This window comes from Sinohyriopsis cumingii, chromosome 18 (genome assembly GCF_028554795.1).
Source record: "Sinohyriopsis cumingii isolate HCF-2022 chromosome 18, ASM2855479v2, whole genome shotgun sequence".
In the NCBI taxonomy this organism is placed as follows: domain Eukaryota; kingdom Metazoa; phylum Mollusca; class Bivalvia; order Unionida; family Unionidae; genus Sinohyriopsis; species Sinohyriopsis cumingii.
In genome coordinates, this window is record NC_142978.1 from 50,630,336 (window position 1) to 50,650,295 (window position 19,960).

General features: G+C 34.8%; 1 protein-coding gene across 2 annotated transcripts in view; it reads left to right on the plus strand.

The window, feature by feature from the left end:
• The window catches only part of LOC149776619 (ATP-citrate synthase-like), an 85,880-nt gene that overhangs the window by 59,437 nt on the left and 6,483 nt on the right, over positions 1–19,960 (plus strand). For both annotated transcript variants that reach the window (XM_089941120.1, XM_089941121.1), the window contains exons 21-28: positions 230–340; positions 3,393–3,520; positions 4,047–4,140; positions 6,219–6,373; positions 11,020–11,170; positions 13,251–13,394; positions 14,770–14,883; positions 18,047–18,129. In XM_089941120.1, the coding sequence (XP_089797246.1) occupies positions 230–340; positions 3,393–3,520; positions 4,047–4,140; positions 6,219–6,373; positions 11,020–11,170; positions 13,251–13,394; positions 14,770–14,883; positions 18,047–18,129 (980 nt within the window). The remainder of the gene's footprint in view (positions 1–229; positions 341–3,392; positions 3,521–4,046; positions 4,141–6,218; positions 6,374–11,019; positions 11,171–13,250; positions 13,395–14,769; positions 14,884–18,046; positions 18,130–19,960) is intronic.

Sequence of the window (19,960 nt, forward strand, 5' to 3'; positions counted from 1 at the left end):
CAAGACTGGTTGGCCTAGTGTCAGGATAATATGACTGGGTTGATCATAATGCCACATCTGCTTCATGATGCCCCAGTGCTAGACGTCACTGTAAACTGTCACACTGCAGACTTTGTAGCAATATGACTAAAATTGTTAAAGCTTCATTAAAAATCTAAATCACTAACACAGTTGAGTATATACAGTAATTCCTGGTAAAACTTAACTATGTAATTTTGTGCAACTTCAGGTTGGAGGAGTGGAAGAATACAGAATAACACAAGCCATGAAAGATGGGCGTATTACCAAGCCTTTGGTGGCTTGGTGCATTGGAACTTGTGCCAAAATGTTCACTTCTGAGGTACGTTCTGCCAAAATATTTCCTTTCTTGTATATTAAAATTGCTCCATGGGAACATGGTATTAACAGTCCCTTCCACAAGCAAGTTAGTCCATCTGTCATTCCTTTTTTAGGGATTGGAATGGAAGTCTAGATATCAATTATCAGAAGCTTACGACTTTCATTTCTCTTTTTGGTAATTTTGTATTTCTGATCCACTCTTCTCTCCCATTTAGATCACAGCATTGAAATTATTTTGTGAGTAATGAAACCAGTCTGTTGTGGGTGGTATACAAATAATATATGCCAGAGTATGAAGGTAATTGATTAGCTGGAAATATTTACCAGAAAAAATGCCATAATTATTATGAAAAAACTAATCTATAGGTAAATTGTATGCAGTTGTGGGCTTCAGCCTTGAATCATTTTAGTTTGATCTCTGCACAGGTACTACTGGATGTAATAGGGAGACATCACCAGGTCAGATTTTTATAGTGGGCACTTGCAAGAACATTATTTTAAAAAATGACGCACATGGTGTAATAATTTCTTGAAAAAGTTCCCAGTGGATGAACCATTCATAAAATGTAAACATTTTTTGCTGATCTTACCATGAAGGTATAGTAATTTGGTCAACATTAACATCACAGACTATGGGAACTGAATTACTGTCTGTGCCCTCTACTTCAAGAATGGTAAATTGGTTTTTGTTTTGTAAGTAATTGTTCTAACTACAATTCAGTTGGCATGATAGTAATAATTAACAATAAGCATGTGTACCTAAATTCGTATGTTTGAAACTGAAATCTCGTAAGAAAAAAATATCAGAAAGTAATGTATCAGAAACAACTGTGAATATTGTGAAGCCTACCTTGACTGGAAGTTATATCACTTTCTGAGCAGTGTTAGACCACAGAAAATTAGCTCCACCACTTAAGAAATTAGTTGTAAATCATACACTAAAGAAACTAGCCAACTTAATAAATAATAAACAATAATGAAATGTTAGTGTTCATTTTTATACTTTAGGAGATATTTTAAGTCTTATTTGCAACACATTTATAGTAAGGATTTTCAGAATGGGGTGGGGGACACAACACAAAAGTTACTTCCAATAATCCTTAATGGATCAATCTTTGTATACCCATACACCATCACTCTGTAACTTTAAAGATATTTGATATTAAGGAGTCAAGCCTTGTTACATATATTTAATTTGCATTGATTGTTATTTTTTTATTTATTTAATTATATGCTATTGGTAATGTAATATTGTATCTAATTGCTGACTTTCTCCAAGATCAGTGACATTTTTCTAAACAACATTGGATAACTATTTGACCTTTGACCCTTATCTGGAATTCCTTTTTACGTCTTCTTATATACATTTTTTTGCTGGAAAAATTAATTATTTATGCTGTAAGATCTAAGCAAAATCAATTGTATTCTTGTTGTGTACAGTATTTCATTTAGGCTGGAATATATTCATTCAAATTATTTGATTCAAGTTATTCTTCTCTGGCATTACAAAGTGCTCAAAATGACATTTTTGGAAAAGACTTGGATTTATAGTGAAATTCAAATAAGGATACATGCTTGGATTGTATTATCCAGCAAAAGACTTGGCACGTCACCACGACACAGGCTTCTTCAGTTACATCAACATCTTCAGCATTGGATTTATTTTGGAATACCTCTAAAGTTTTTTCAAAACTTGTATTAGAAATTCTGGGATTATTTGGGATTTATTTTGCAATACCATACATTGTTTTCACATTTTTCATTTTGTATTGTAGGAAAATCAAATATTTATTGAATTTTACAAAACTTGTTGCTTTTCACTCTTTCTGTTACTTATTTGAAGACCATAGATTTGTAATAACTTTCATCACGAAGAGATCAAGCTTTGTGTACCCATACATCATCATACCCATTGGTAGCTCTAGTCTTAAGACACTAATCATTCGTCTTACATCTGATTCTAATGGTTTATAGCTCTCTTTTATCATTGCCTCTTTTATGCAACCAATAATGGATGCAAATATGAGATGTTTGTCAAAATAAATAAGGCAAATGTTTTCAATAGACCTGCCAACTCTTACGATTTTGCCATAAGTCATATAAAAATTACCCTTAAAATACAGACTTACACGCAAAAGCTACAGAAAAATGATAGTTGCTGAAAAATCTGGATAATCAGTTAATATGTATTTGATATGGATCTGTATTTCATATTAGGTTAGTGAAATAAGTCAGGGAACCAAACTAACTTTACAGCAGCACTCCAGATGCTTTAAACTGCACCTATTTGTTCATGCAAAGAATCTGCATGATCAAACTGTTTATTATAGAATTTTTAAAAAAAATGGAGGAATAAAAAGGAGTATTGAGATTCTTGTGAATAAAAGCTGGAAAGGACACAATTACGTCTATTGAACATCATGTGCCAGTTTGAGTATGTCTCGTGGCTGGAGATATGATTGCCGTCATCATGTGAAATGGAAAAAAACTTCCAAGAATTATGTCAAGTTGAGAGATAGCAGCAAGCCATTGAGTTGCATAGGGTTTGGAACTAAAGTTTATGCAGTTGTACTAGCGGTAAATAAAGTCTGTGCGTACTTTACAAACTTTTCAGTTGAACATAATGTTTATCGTCGCTGCGTCAAACTTTTAATTACGTTTTCCAGCTTTACATTAGCAGTTATTAATATTTTGTTACACCTTACCGAAAACTGGCCAATCTTACGGGGAAAAAAATCAACAGCCTTAATGAGACGGACTTGTCAGGGTTGGCAGGTCTGTTTCAATATTGTAATAACAGACGTGTCTCCCGTCTTTGTATTATTGTCACCTTCCATGGACTTATCTCCCTTCTCTCTCTCTATTTTCACCTTCCAGGGACATCTCCCTTTTTATTTTTGTTACTCCAGCATGGGGTAATTGTCAGATTAGCGTTCTGACTATGATGATGCAAACTTTTTGAGTTTTCTCTTATGCCGTTTACAGCATCCTGTCAAAGCATACTTGTCCACATTTTTGTTTTTAAGTTAATTAAACCTTTCTTTAACCAACAGGTACAGTTTGGTCATGCAGGATCATGTGCAAATGCTGAAGCTGAGACTGCAGAGGCGAAAAACAAAGCTCTTCGTGAGGCAGGTGCCCATGTACCAAGAAGTTTTGATGAACTGGGAACACTTATCAAGTAAGATTGGTGTGAAAGTCAAATGTTGCACAATACTGTGGATTAAACATTTTCATGAGTGTATCCTAAACTTTCCTCATATTGTGCCCTCTAAAATCTAGCCTCAGAATAATTCCAATATAGTGAAGCCTAAACACAGTGAGACTTACTTCAAATGGTCCCCGGCACAACCTGGCTAAAGATTAATCCCAACATAGTGGTGCCTAGTCACCATGAAACTTTCTGTAAGTGATCCCCTGTAGAAACTGGCAGCATATTAATCCCCGTTTAGTGGAGCCTAGACACACTCTCAGGCGATTCCGTCTAAACTGGCCACATAATAATCCCAATAGTCTGGAGCCTAAACACAGTAAAAGCCATCCTAAACGTTTTGTTATGTTTCATATCGACTTCTGTTGTCTATGTTTTGTTTATATACCCGTAGGATTACATTTTATTTCATTCATATATTCTGAATTGTCTGTGTTTTGTTATACACCTGATGTTATAATAAGATTACATATTCTTACTCACTTCTTCTCTTCAGAGAGGTGTATGACAATCTTGTTGCTGATGGCATCATAGTCCCCAAGGCAGAGCAAGCCCCACCGACAGTACCTATGGACTTTTCTTGGGCTAGGGTAAGTAGAGGCATCATTATGGATGTACTTAGAAAAATGGTGAGAGGGAAATATGTCATGTGGATGGAATTTTCAGAAGTAGAGAAATTTTAGCAGAATATTGGTCTCGGAGTGAGATCACAAAACTCGATCTTATAAAAGTTTACCACTTTATAACCTAGATCTGTAGTCACTAATATATAACTGACCAAATTTAAAATAGCTAGTTTTTCAACACAGTTGCCAGATTTTACCCAAGTAAAAGATATCTTCTGGGGTGATATAAAATCTATAACATCAAATAGATTTGATACTTCAGTCACATACAAAAACCAATATGGTATTGTCTGTGTTATAACTTGGAAGTAAAGCAAATATGGCATTGACTTTATCATAGCTTAGAAATAAAATCAATATGGCATTGACTGTGTCATTGCTTAGAAGTAAAACCAGTATGGCATTGTCTGTGTCAAGAAGTAAAACCAATATGGCATTGTCTGTGTCAAGAAGTTAACCAGTATGGCATTGACTGTGTCATAGCTTAGAAATAAAACCAATATGGCATTGACTGTTTCATTGCTTCGAAGTAAAACCAATATGGCATTGTCTGTATCATAGCTTAGAAATAAAACCAATATGACATTGTCTGTGTCAAGAAGTAAATCCAATAAGGCATTGGCTGTGTCAAGAAAGTAACACCAGTATGGCATTGACTTGTCATAGCTTAGAAATAAAACCAATATGGCATTGACTGTTTCAAGAAGTAAAACCAATATGGCATTGACTGTGTCAAGAAGTAAAACCAGTATGGCATTGACTGTATCAAGAAGTAACACCAACATGGCATTGACTGTGTCAAGAAGTAATACGAATATGGTATTGACTGTTGCAGCTTAACAATAAAACCAATATGGGATTGGCTGTGTCATAGATTAGAAATAAAACCAATTTGACATTGTGTCAAGAACTAACACCAACATGGCATTGGCTGTCAAGAAGAAACACCAACATGGCATTGATGGTGTCAAAACACACCAATATGGCATTGGATGTATCATAGCTTAGAAATAAAACCAATTTGACATTGTCTGTGTCAGGAAGTAAAACCAGTATGACATTGTCTGTGTCAAGAAGTAAAACCAATATGGCATTGGCTATGTCAAGAAGTAACACCAATATGGCATTGACTGTATGATAGCTTAGAAATAAAACCAATATGGTATTGACTGTGTCAAGAAGTAAAACCAATATGTCACTGACTGTATCAAGAAATCCAATATGGCATTGTCCCTGTAATCGCAGCTTAGAAATAAAACCAATATGGCATTCACTGTGTTGTAGCTTAGAAATAAAACCAGTATGGCATTGTATGTGTCATATCTTGGAAGTAAAACCAATATGGCATTGACTGTGTCATAGCTTAGATGTAAAACCAATGTGCCATTGTCCCTGTAATCATTTAGCACTGAAAACTGATGACATGATCTCACTATTTTCTTATTTCTAGCTTTCAAGCACTATAGTGATTTGTCACAGGTCATGTGACTTTTGATATTAAAAATTGGATAATCTCCTTATTGTTATATATCTGTCTATATATATATATATATATATATATATATATATATATATATATATATATATATATATATATATATATCTCCCCAAATTGCTAGACCAAACTACTTTCTACTTTGTTTGCAGCTGATTATAATAACAATGTACTATAAACCTCAATCATTGCAAGGTACTATTGACTGAGGTACTTATTTTTAAAACAATCCACAGCAATTCAGTTATGCATAATTGTTACTGTTGTATTTGATTTATTACATTATTTCTTCAAAAGAATTATGAAAGCATTGAGAGTTATACTTCATAGAGTGTGGCATCCCACAAGGTTTGCAAAACAGGGTTGTTATAATTGTTACTGTTGTATTTGATTTATTACATTATTTCTTCAAAAGAGTTATGAAAGCATTGAGAGTTATACTTCATAGAGTGTGGCATCACACAAGGTTTGCAAAACAGAGTTGTTATACAATATTAATTTTGTATCTGCTTGACACTTTGTTATTAATCTTACTTGTGTTTTGCAGGAGCTTGGACTGATAAGAAAACCAGCCTCATTTATGACAAGCATATGTGACGAGCGAGGGCAGGAACTGCTATATGCTGGCATTCCCATCACTGAAATATTCAAGGAAGATATGGGTATAGGGGGAGTTCTAAGTCTCCTCTGGTTCCAGAGAAGGTTAGGATGTGCTCTCACTATTAGACATGCATGATATGCATGCAAACACACACACACACTCACTCACGCTGATTGAATTTTTTCATACTATGCATAAATGATTATGATGCTAAGACAGTTCGTTCTCTGACACCTCACTTTGCCCTTTGCTGCCCTTTGACCATGGCGTCTAGGTCACTTAATAGAGATTTTACATTAAAGTTTCTTTTTCTTTACTTGCTTATGTTTCCCAAACAATTTGTATATTTTGTTCATGCTTTGATTGACTTGTTATGAAGCAAAGACAATTCGTCCTGCAGGATGCATGCATGCCCCTTTGATTTGGAGTTTAAAGGTCACAGTAATAGAAGATGTGTATTAAGATTTTGGTTCAAATGTTTACATTTGCTTTTCTAAACCCCTTGACAACCTGCTTATTTACACATGGGTAGAATCAATATGAAGCTAAGGCAGTTCATTCTGTCAGATTATGATTTGCCCCTTTGACCTTGGGTCATGGTCAAGGTTGTAGAAACATTGCTTTTAAGGCTGTAATTTAAGGTTCATTTGCTTATATTTCCTTCACTTCTTGATAAATGTATTAATTCTGACAATGAATGATTATGAAGTTAAGATAATTCATTTTGTGACATGCTTGCTCAACCTTTTGACTTTCAGGTCAAGGTCACTTGTTTTACACCAGTGCATTGAATGTGGGTTTAACATGCTGACCCCAGCCTTCTTGTTAGCTTACCAGCTGCAAGACCTAGCAATCTATGGTATGGCTCTTGTTTGGAGTCCATCATGCATCTCAGAACAATTTCTACCTTCCACTAAATTAACTTCAACCAATTATGCATCTGTAAACAACTTCTACCTTCCACTAAATTAACTTCATCCAAAAGTTTCAGAAAGCAACATATCATGAAGGCCTTTCAAGTTTGTGCTTCTAAAAATAGACAATTGTTTTAAAAAATGGAACTGAATACTGGGAATAGGAATGCCATGTCAAACTCAATGGGGCATTATACTAGAAGAGAAATACCATGTAAAATACAGGGCATTGTTCTGTTAATGGGAATATGGCATGGCGTAAAACACAATGGGGCATTGTTCTAGGAATAGGAATGCCATGTAAAACACAATGGGGCATTGTTCTAGGAATAGGAATGCCATGTAATAGGCAGGGTCATTATGCTGGGGGGAAAATGCCAAGTAGAACATGGACATCATTCTAGGAATAGGAATGCCATGTAAAACACAATGGGGCAGTGACAAACCTACCAACCTACAATTTTGCCACAAGTCTTATGAAAATGCCAAGTAGAACATGGACATCATTCTAGGAATAAGAATGCCATGTAAAACACAATGGGACAGTGACAAACCTACCAACCATTACAATTTTGCCACAAGTCTTATGAAAATGGCCCTTAAGATACAGACTTACAGAGTGAAAGCAAAAACTATGGAAAAATTATTGTTGCAGAAAAATCTGGATAATTGGTTCATCCGTGTTTGCTTTGGATCTTGGTTTCATATTAGAACTTGTGGAATTTGTCAGGGAACCTGACTAACTTCACAGCGGTAACTCAGCTGCTTTAAACTACACATATATTTTCATGGAAAGCATCTGCATGATCAAACTGATTATATAATTTTTTTTAAATGGCGTCCAGCAAGTGATGCATGTTTAGATGAGACAAAAAATAATCCTTTTAAAAAGTGTTAATAATCAGCACCAAAGAATAAAAAGAAATATTCAGATTCTTTTAAATAAAAGCAGGAAGAGACACAATTATGTTTAATGGATATCACATATCAACTTGGGTATGTCTTGTGGTGGGAGATATGATTGCCATCAGCATGTGAAATGGAAATAAATTACAAGAATTACGTCAAGTTGAGAGATAGCAACACGCCATTTAGCTGGAACTGGATTTTTTTCAACTTTACTAGTTGTAAATAAGGTCTGCGTGTACTTGACAAACTTCTCAGTTATACATAATGCTTACTGTTGCTGCATGTTTTGAATTCAAAACTTTTAATTACATTTTCCAGCTTTATAGTAACAGTTTATGATGTTTTGTTACACCATACTAAAAACTGGTCAGACTTATGAAAAAAATCAGCTGCCATGCTGAGATGGTCTTGCCACTGTTGGCAGGACTGCATTAATCTCAGAATAGGAATGCTATGTAAAATACAGGGGCATTATTTTAGGAATCATAATGCAGATCTGCCAACCCTTACGATTTTGCCATAAGTCTTTAGAAAATGACCATATAATATGGACTTACGGACTAAAAGCAAAATTTACAGATGTTTGATTGTTGTGGTAAAATCTGGGTAAGTGGTTCATCCGTGTTTGATATCAATCAGTGTTTCATATTAGATTTAGTGGAGTTAGTCAGGGAACCAGACTAACTTTGAAGTAGTACCTCACATTCTTTAAACTGCACAGCATCTGCAAGATCCAATGTTGATTCTAGATTTTTTAAATATGGCATCCAACAAGTGATGCATGTTGTAGACGAAAGGGAAAAGAGTTAATAGTCAGTAGAAGAATAAATAGAAGTATTCAGATTTTTGTGAATAAAAGCAAGAAGGTACACAAATATATTTATTGACATTACATGTTGATTTGAATATGTCTTGTGGTGGGAGATACGATTGCCATCATCATGTGAAATGAAAGAAGATTCCAATAATATGTCGAGTTACGAGATAGCAAAAAGCCATTCAGCTACATAAGGTTTGGAACTGAAGTTTGTGCAAATGTACCAAAGGTAAATAATGTCTATGTGTACTTTACAAGGTTTTCATTTGAACATAATGTTCACTGTCTCTGCATGTTTTGAATATCAAACTTTTCAAATACATGATTTCCAGCTTTACAGTAGCAGTATATGATATTTTGTTAAACCTTACTGAAAACCAGTCAAACTTACAGAAAAAAAATAAATGCCTTAATGAGACTGTCTTGCTAGGGTTGGCAGGTCTGGTAATGCCAAGTAAAATGAAGGGTTGGCAGGGCTGGTAATGCCAAGTCAAACATGGGCATTATTCTAGGAATCAGAATGCTAAGTCAAACATGGGCATTATTCTAGGAATCAGAATGCCAAGTCAAAGGGTTGGCAGGTCTGGTAATGCCAAGTAAAACATGGGCATTATTCTAGGAATCGGAATGCCAAGTAAAACAAAGGTTTGGCAGGGCTGGTAATGCCAAGTCAAACACAGGCATTATTCTAGGAATCAGAATGCCAACTAAGACAAAGGGTTGGCAGGGCTGGTAATGCCAAGTAAAACATGGGCATTATTCTAGGAATCAGAATGCGAAGTAAAGCAAAGGGTTGACTGGGCTGGTAATGCCAAGTAAAACAAACATTATTCTAGGAATCAGAATGCGAAGTAAAGCAAAGGGTTAGCAGGTCTGATAATGCCAAGTAAAACATGGGCATTATTCTAGGAATCAGAGTGCGAAGTAAAGCAGTGGGTTGGAAGGGCTCGTAATGCCAAGTTAAACATGAACATTATTCTAGAAATCAGAATGACAAGTAAAGCACGGGCATTATTCTAGAATGACAAGTAAAACATGGGCATTATTCTAGGAATCAGAATGACAAGTAAAACACGAGCATTATTCTAGGATTCAGAATGACAAGTAAAACATGGGCATTATTCTAGGAATCAGAATGACAAGAAAAACACAGGCATTATTCTAGGAATCAGAATGACAAGTAAAACACAGGCATTATTCTAGAATGACAAGTAAAACATGGGCATTATTCTAGGAATTAGAATGACAAATAAAACATGGGCATTATTCTAGGAATCAGAATGACAAATAAAACATGGACATTATTCTAGGAATCAGAATGACAAGTAAAACACGGGCATTATTCTAGAATGACAAGTAAAACATGGGCATTATTCTAGGAATCAGAATGACAAATAAAACATGAGCATTATTCTAGGAATCAGAATGACAAATAAAACATGGACATTATTCTAGGAATCAGAATGCCAAGTAAAACACAGGCATTATTCTAGGAATCAGAATGACAAGTAAAATATGGGCATTATAATAGGAATCAGAATGCCAAATAAAACACGGACATTATCCAGTGTGACCCCATTATAATACAGAAGTTGGGAGCCATAGAACCTGACTGTGTTATAGACCGAACTGTTATAAGCAACCAGGTCAGTTAGCTGAAGAAAATGATAAATGATGCATGTACCCCAGACAATTTGTGGGGGAAGGGTAGGTAACAAATGTGAGCGCGAAAATATGTGCTTCATTGACACAGTTACCATCTTAAGTCGATGCATATTAAATAAGAAATACATCTGTAGTGAAAACAGGGAAGGCATATATAATATTTTACTTTATTCAGAGAACCATGCATTGGTACTTTTTTGTGTATACTGTTTATATACATACATGTCTAACATAGCATGAATAGAGTATCAACACTTCATACTCTTCCACGAATCTCATCACATACATTGAATCCACAGTACAAGTAATTCCATTGAAAATTTAGAATTTTCAGTAGTTTTGTAACAGGTGACATAGGTCTGAATTCAGTGAAGAAAATAGCACAATCACGTAACAAATGATTAAGCACATTATAAAATGGGTTTTTGTCTTTTTGTTCCAGGTTGCCAAAATATGCCACAAAGTTTATTGAGATGTGTTTGATGGTGACAGCAGATCATGGGCCAGCTGTGTCAGGGGCACATAACACCATTGTGTGTGCTAGAGCAGGGAAAGATCTTGTCTCATGCCTTGCATCGGGACTTCTCACAATTGTAAGTTGGACTGCAGTTCGACAAGACTAAACTGGATATGAAAGTCAAATTAGAGAATGAGAATGATTCATTGGACTGTATTTCAGATATAAAATCCATATCAAAAGATCCCTTCCTTGAATTAAAGTAATCAAAGGAAATTCTTGTTAGGTTAATTTTTTCATGCCAAGTCTGCCATGTAAAAGCAACAGACATTAGGTTAATATTATGCTTATACTTTGAAACACTTATGGTTGTTTTTAATTTTGATTTATGACAAATGATGCAAACATGTCTGTCATATTATCTGTCTATATGTTGATGCAGTGTAATAACAATTAATGCTCAATTTTTTTGTTCTTTTGAAAGAACCATTCCCACTATTTGATAACCTTTGGTCCTGTGATCCAGAGATAGATTGAGGAAATTGTTAACCATGTAAACATTCATTATTTCTTCTTCAAATACATTTCTTGATTATGAATTTTTTGTTCTTTGACTACCCAATAAATTCAGCCCTCTCAAGGAGATTGTACTATAGCTTATCTTAGAGATTGTTACACATGAGTGATCTCCCTTGGTATTAAGGCATTTAATGCCTAGTTACTACTTTTGGTCAGGATATAATTTGTATAAATAGATTGTCACCAGACATGATATGCACATTGAAACCTGTTTAGCAGGTACCCTCAAATTAAGGAGACCTCACAGTTGAGAACATCTAAGCTTTTCTTTTTCTTGTCTACTTGTTGACTTAGATATATCACCTCTGGTATAGAAGACATTGATTGATTGATGACACTTTATTTCTTTTACATACCACCCACCTTTGTACACTGATCTCTTTCTTTAGAAGTTCCTCTCAAACGAGGACACCCCAGTTATAAGGATACCCTGCCTGACACCAAATATATTTTAACCATATTGTCCCCCTCAAGAAGAATCTACAACTAGATGCTATCATCCGTGTGCTACCCTAACATTGTTAATTACAATTTGTATAATTAGATATTCACCAGACATGGTAGATACATTGAAACCTACCTTAGTAAACACTTTCAAATAAAGAATAACTCCATGGACAACATTCTAAGATCTTTTATCTTATAAGTTAACCTGTATATATAAAATCTCTTGTATCAAGGACATATATTAATTGAAGCTTTCTTTGTAATACAAGCCACCAGTCCATAATGCAGAGGTCTTCCATTTGAGAGGCTGCTCACGAAAGAGGACAAAGTCACCTTGCCTGACACCAAATATATTTTAACTATTTTGTCCTCATAAGAGGTCAACCATTTTGTAAGACTGCATTCTTTGAACAGAAAGGGTGACCTTACAAGAAGTGGGACCAGTGAACAACAACAATATAATGAGATACAGATACATGCATTTCATTGCCTCAGCGTTATTAACAAATATCAAACTGAAAAACAACAACAACATAGACTAGGTAGTCAATTATCTTCTAAGGGCAGTTGAATGAAAAGTTAGTAATTAATTTGAGAGAGATGAAGTTTTGATAACTGCATTATTAGAGGTCTGTTTATATCATACATGTTCTTAAGAAATACAATAAATTACAAAATTGCTGACCTTGAATGTACTAGGTTTTTATATACAAAGAGGCACAATATACCTCCAGTGTGAAATCAAGAAATGTGTCAGATGAATGTAAATGTTCAGCAGCAGCTTTCATGTAATTGATTGATTTGGGATTTAATGGTACACCAGCACTGTAAAGACTATATTGTGCCACAGAAAGGTGATATATGATTTATGTACAAAAATTAATTGCTTCTTGATCCTTCACTTCACGGGAAAATAGAGATAAAATTGTTTCCCAGTTTGCTTAAAAGTATACCAAAATATATTCTTTTATGAGAATGTATTAAAAACCTAATTATCTGATTGCTCTGGAGTACTCCAAAAAGTTTGCATAGAAAGAAATTTTGATAATATATTGCATTTTCAGGGGATATAACTGTGGTGATACAAGTGTGATAATCCAGAAGAATAGATCAAGATGGGCAGATGTCCATTTTATTTCATAAGGTTTTATCTCATGCTCATTACAAGAATGTACACATTATAATTCTAGGGTGAGCGGTTTGGTGGGGCGCTGGATGCTGCAGCCAAGCAGTTTAGTGATGCCGTGGACAGTGGCCTGATTCCTATGGAGTTTGTAAACAAGATGAGAAAAGAGGGAAAGCTCATTATGGGGATCGGACATCGGGTCAAATCTGTGAGTTGTTTAGTCATTAGTTTCACCAGAATTTATTAGTAATTAATCACACTGTGGCTTCTAACCATTTGATTTTAAAATGTTATTCTGGTTCAGTTTAAGAGCATAATTTTAACTTGCTTGGAAACATTGACTCACCTGTACAGCATTGACTCATTTGCAAAGCATTGATGAGACATGGATATCTCTCTTCCAGTGATGTTGTTGTAGTTTGCATTTATCTCTTCCTCTTCAACACTGCCATATGTGTAGTCAAGTAAATTGATGGCTGCATTCATGTTGATTTCTTCTTTCAGTCAAAGTGGTATGTTGGAAAACAAACAGGGTTCTACCTTTACAAACTTAGGGATTTAGGTCAAACATGTACAGGAAGTTGTAGTACTTTACTTTGCACTGAACAAGTACATGTATTAAATTCACAGCTTGATCCAAAAGATTGTCAGATTGAAAACACAGTAAATGCAGCCTTTAAAAGCCAAGGGCTTTTTGGGCTGCATATACTGGCAGAAAACTTGGTAGATATCACTTGGCATAAGTATGTCTCAGTGGGCATAATGACATGAAAACATAAATATATTTGAATTGACAGTACTTGTGTGTACTGCAAGCATTTAGAGTTTCCAACATTACCCCTAGATTTATCAAATTCTTTTGTATGTTGCACTTATAAAACTCCCTGCTTTATGTGAATCGAATTATCATTAAAAAAATGTCGACATGCAAGCGAGTATGGACAATAATTGTGACCCAGTATTCTTCCTTTTAAGATAGTACAATGTTTTAAATTATTCTTTGGCAAATCTGCCCATACATATTATTTTATAGAGTTCTTATCATTACATGGTGTCACCAAATTGTTGGATCTCTTCTAAGGCATGCTGTTGATGGTTTGCACTGATTTCTAACAAATCTCTTAGAAAAACAAGTAAAATGTTTGACAATAGTGCATTACATTTTCAAGCTCCACCTAATGTATGAAAATAGTGCATCATGTCTCAAGCTCTACCTTTACTGTGTTAAAATTGTGCATTACATTTTCAAGCTCTACCATTATTCCAGATGTATGAAAATTGTGTATTACAGTTTTTTACCATTATTTCTTCATCCCACCTATCTAAATAAAATGATCCCTTTTTCAGATGGTGCCGGGAGTGGGAAATTTCCCCCTAAATGTTCATTTCTAGAATTGATCCTAGGTATTGCTGTCAAGTATACGCATCTCCTGTCAAGTATACATGACAGTTCAGTATACCCATCTTGTATCTTGAGTATCACATACTTACATGAAATATATACTATTCCCATCTTGTATCTTCAGTTTCACACATTTACATTATATAAGTGTGTACATATGAGACACAACTTTTGTTTTCAGATAAACAATCCTGATATGAGAGTGGTGATCCTAAAGGAATATGCCAAGAAGAATTTTCCTGCCACTCCTCTTCTAAACTATGCGATTGAGGTGGAGAAAATTACCACATCAAAGGTAAAATGTCAAAATATTCATCTCACAGGACAGCTTCAGATGAAACTTTTTTTAAAATCTTGTGTGACTTGACTACTTAGCTAACCCTTGATAAAGACAGAATTTACCTCCATAAATCGGTCATTTGTGTGACTTTGAGTTGTAGTCCAAGAGGTTGGTAATTGTCATTACTCAGCTAATTCATCATTAGGGTGGAATTAACATGGGCAGTTCCTAGTCCCAGATTGAATCTAGTGCCAGTCACTTGCTAAGTGGACTCACAGATAATAATAAACATGCAAGTTCTTACAGAAGTTGTCTGAAGTATACACTTTGAATTTTCCATATTCTTCAATTTTTTAATATTATTCTTTTCCAAACTGTTTAATGTGAAATGTGTGACGTAATTTTTGCATTTTTATTAATGTGAAATATGACTTAGTATTTACATTTTTATTAATGTGAAATGTGTCATATATTTACATTTTTATTAATGTGAAATGTATCATATATTTACATCTTTATTATTTATATTTTTATTAAGGTGAAATGTGTCATAATATTTATATTTTTATTGATGTGAAATGTATGATACTGTGTATACATTTTTATTATGCTTTAAAAAAAAAAAGGAATGGGTTTAAGATTGTGTTTCTTTTCTTGTCAGCTGGATCACAATGCAATTTCTGCCTAAACTTTTCTGGATAACATTACAGTTTCTCTCTACACATTGCTAGATTGCTTCACAGTTTCTCTCTATTCATTACTAGATTGCATAAAATGTACTATATACAGTCATATCAGTAGAAATGATAGAATGGGCTGTACAGTAGTCCCCCTCTTTAATGGCCCACCTGACCAGTGGTCACCCACTCTTTATGGCCAGAATCCTTCTGCACCGACAAGTTTGTGTTCAAAAGTACCCCTCACGAAAGGCCACCTGGCTAACGCGACCAGCATATTAGTGCAATAATATAAAATTTACCCATCACAAGTGGGTGCATTTTATTGTAAGATGTATCCAGAACCAGTATTTTGTTCATAATGTGTATTAAGTAATCCGATTTCTGTTTCTCCATGTCAGGTTTTCGTTACTGAAAGAAGTGTTGACTAAAGAACATGTACCACTAAGATTAATGTTATATCATTTACGCCTCACAAGAAATCACATTTATTCCATTTAAGCCGAGAAAGACTCCAATTTTAGTCCATACAAAAGGGTAAGTACATGTAAACTGATTAGCCTTACTACTGTGTTATCATGAGCTGTCCGGTTTAGTCACTCTGATAATTGTTAAGATTACAATTATTGAACAGTAGTAACAGCTGAGAAGTGACAGTATTGATGTACAGTACACAAGTCAGCAGGAAAATGGCATGATAGCCTTTATGGCTTCCCTTAGTAAGATGTTGAGCTTGTTCACTTTGATAATTAGTGGCTATTACTACTGACCATAATTGTCAAGATTACAAATCCTAACAGTCATGAGGTCAAATCTGCTTGATGTTAATAGTACATAACGAAGCCGTTTTGGCTTCTCTCTCTTAGTGTAAAGAAATGTGTAAAAACAATAGGGTACCAGACTACGACTAACAAATCACATGACAAGATCACATCCTTTAAAAACACATGGCAATTTGTTTAAATGCATACAAAATTGTTTTATCAGTCTTGTAGTTGGCAATTTGATTAACTTACGGCAAAAAGATCAACATGTCATCAAGGAAAAGAAAAATTCTCAATATAGAAGAGAAAGTGAAAGTAATTTAACTGACCAAAAATGGGGGTGGGGGGTTCGAGGATCCTTGCAGAAAAATGTGATGTCAGAAAGACTCAGATAAACAATATCGTGAAAGATAAGGAAACAATTCTGCAGAAGTGGGAAGGTGGAATGGATGGAGAAAGGAAAATTGTTTGAGCCAGGAGATGTTTGTATCCTGATTTGAATGACAAGGTCTTTGAATGGTTTTGCACTGCGCGTGCTAAGAAAATTCCACACACCCGTGAAATGATCTAAGCAAAAGCAACAGTTTTGTCAGTTGAAATGGGATATGATGACTTTACTGCAAGTAAGGGATGGTTGCACATATTTCAAGTCTGACACAATATTAAGTGTTCTGTCCTTTGTGGAGAATCAGCTGATGATAATAATGAAGTTGTCGAAGATTGGAACAAAAGATTGAACTATATATGCAGAGGATATGACAGCAAGGATATTTTTTATTGTGACGAGACTGGTTTGTTTTTTAGACTGTTACCAACAAAGTGACAGATGATGTGATCTGTAACATAATTATAAAGACAGTTTTAAAACTATATCAATGGTTATTCATAACATTCTTTTGAAAATGATGAAACATTTTGTTTTGCATTTGTTTCACAACATGCTTGTGATTTTTAAATGAAAATATTAAATGTTTTAGAATTAAATGTACTTGTGACTTTCTTCATATGTATTTATTATTCGCAATTGTCATCCCCCTCTAGAAAGGCCACCCTCATTATAAGGCTACTTCCCTGCTGCAATGGGGTGGCCTTATAAGAGGGGAACTACTGTATACAGTCATAAGTATACATGATAGAATGGGCTATTTAATCATATTAGTATAAATTAAATAATGGGCTGTCTAGTCATATCAGTATACATGATGGAATGGGCTGTATACAGTCATATCAATATACATTATATAATGGGCTGTATACAGTCATACCAGTATACATGAATACTTTGTGGTATCCTAATCTGATCCTTGGTTCATTGAAATACTGTTTTGGTGTTCTAATCTGATCCTAGATTCATTGGAATACTGTTTTGGTGTTCTAATCTGATCCTAGGTTCATTGGAATACTGTTGTGGTTCTTTAATGTGATCCTGGTTTAGAATACCTTTAAAAAGAATGACATTCTTATATCTTCAACTTTTCTGACGAGAATGATGAGGGCTGTTATATTTAAATCTACCTAGAAGAGCGGGGGGTGGGTGCATTTTCTTTTAGGAGTAATCCAGAAATATACAGAGAAAAAGTGACTATCCCCATCCAGCAGGTAGATTTAAATAGAATGGCTCTAATAACAAATACCCACAGAAACATTTTAGAAATGGATCAACATTTTTGAAGACAAAAAAAAATACAAGTCTTTTATGGCATTTTTACTGACATTTTTCTTTGTTTTCTATCATAGAAGCCCAATCTGATATTGAATGTGGATGGATTTATTGGTGTGGCATTTGTTGATCTGCTAAGAGAATGTGGTTGTTTTACCAGGTAAGTGTTATGCATCTTAAACTTTAAGACATTATTTGTCTTTCCTAGAAATGACAAGACAATATTTGTCTTTCCTGGAAATGACAAGACATTATTTATATTACCTGGGAATGGCAAGACAATATTTGTCCTACCTGAGAATGGCAAGACATCAGATATTACATTTCTGGCATTAATAGCAACAGTGTAAATATGAAAAATGTGTATTTTAAAAGTCACATTTTCTACATCAATGGTTGTATAATACTGTTGTCTAAAGCTTGTACTAAACTATGTGCTTAAGTTCCTGTCTCGCCTATGTTTGTACCATGGTATGCTTGAAGTTCCTGTCTCACCAAAGTTTGTACTGTGATATGATTGAAAGTCCTGTCTCACCTATGTTTGTACTATGAAATGCATGAAGGTTCTGTCTCACTTAAGTTTGTACTATAGCATGCTTTAAGTTATTGTCTAACCTGTCTAAATTTCTACCACTTTGTGCTTGAAGTTCCTGTCTCACCTGTCTAAGCTTGTACCACCTAAGTAGAAAGCTGTGTCATTCACGCCAGATTCACAGCTCAGACACTATGTTCCTCCTAAGTAGAAAGCTATGTCATTCACACCAGGTTCAAAGCTCAGACACTGTGTTCCACCTAAGTAGAAAGCTGTGTCATTCGCACCAGGTTCACAGCTCGGACACTATGTTCCACCTAAGTAGAAAGCTATGTCATTTGCACCAGGTTCACAGCTCAGACACTCTGCTCCACCTAAGTAGAAAGCTGTGTCATTCGCACCAGGTTCACAGCTCAGACACTCTGTTCCACCTAAGTAGAAAGCTATGTCATTTGCATCAGGTTCACAGCTCAGACACTCTGTTCCACCTAAGTAGAAAGCTGTCATCCAGATTCACAGATCAGACACTGTGTTCCACCTAAGTAGAAAGCTGTGTCATTCACACCAGGTTCACAGCTCAGACACTATGTGCCTCCTAAGTAGAAAGCTGTCATTTGCACCAGGTTCACAGCTCAGACACTATGTTCCTCCTAAGTAGAAAGCTATGTCATTTGCACTTTTCACAGCTCAGACACTATGTTCCACCTGAGTAGAAAGCTGTGTCATTTGCACCAGATTCACAGCTATGACACTATGTTCCATAGAATTCTTGTTTTCCATAAACAGTATGCTTTTATTAATCTTTAACATGAGGTATTTCCCTCATCTTGTTCATATCCAACTAGCTTTACACAAACGTTTGAGTCAGAACTTAAGCCGCTTGATTGGTCATTTTTAAGTAAGTCATAACTTTGAGCCATTTGGATATTCTAGACTAATCTATAAGTTAGAACCTAAGTTTTGTTTATGAATTCTGGACCTGGCCTGAAGTTAACCAACTAAACTCTTGTCTAAAATTTGCGTTTAAAATTCAGCAGTCTGATAGGGTAAAATGTCTGACTTTGACGTTACCAATCAAATATCTTCAATCTAGACTGTGTTATGTTGGTCAAATTTAGACCAGATCATTGTATTCTAGACTTAAATTTGTGAATATCAGGCCAAATTATGTTTAATGCTGAATTTTGTGTATTTCTGGGTTGCCCTTGACTTAGCTTCACATGCAAGCAGAACATATTTTGGTCCATATGTAATAAACTAAATGCTGGTTAAGTTCTATCTGTCAAATGATAATGACCTGCATTTTTCATTATTAGTCATCCAAGTATTAACTTGAAAATATTGTAAAAATTGTAATAACTTGAACATATTGTAAAAATTGTAATAACTTGAACATGTAAAAATTGTAATAACTTGAACATATTGTAAAAATTGTAATAACTTGAACATGTTATAAAAA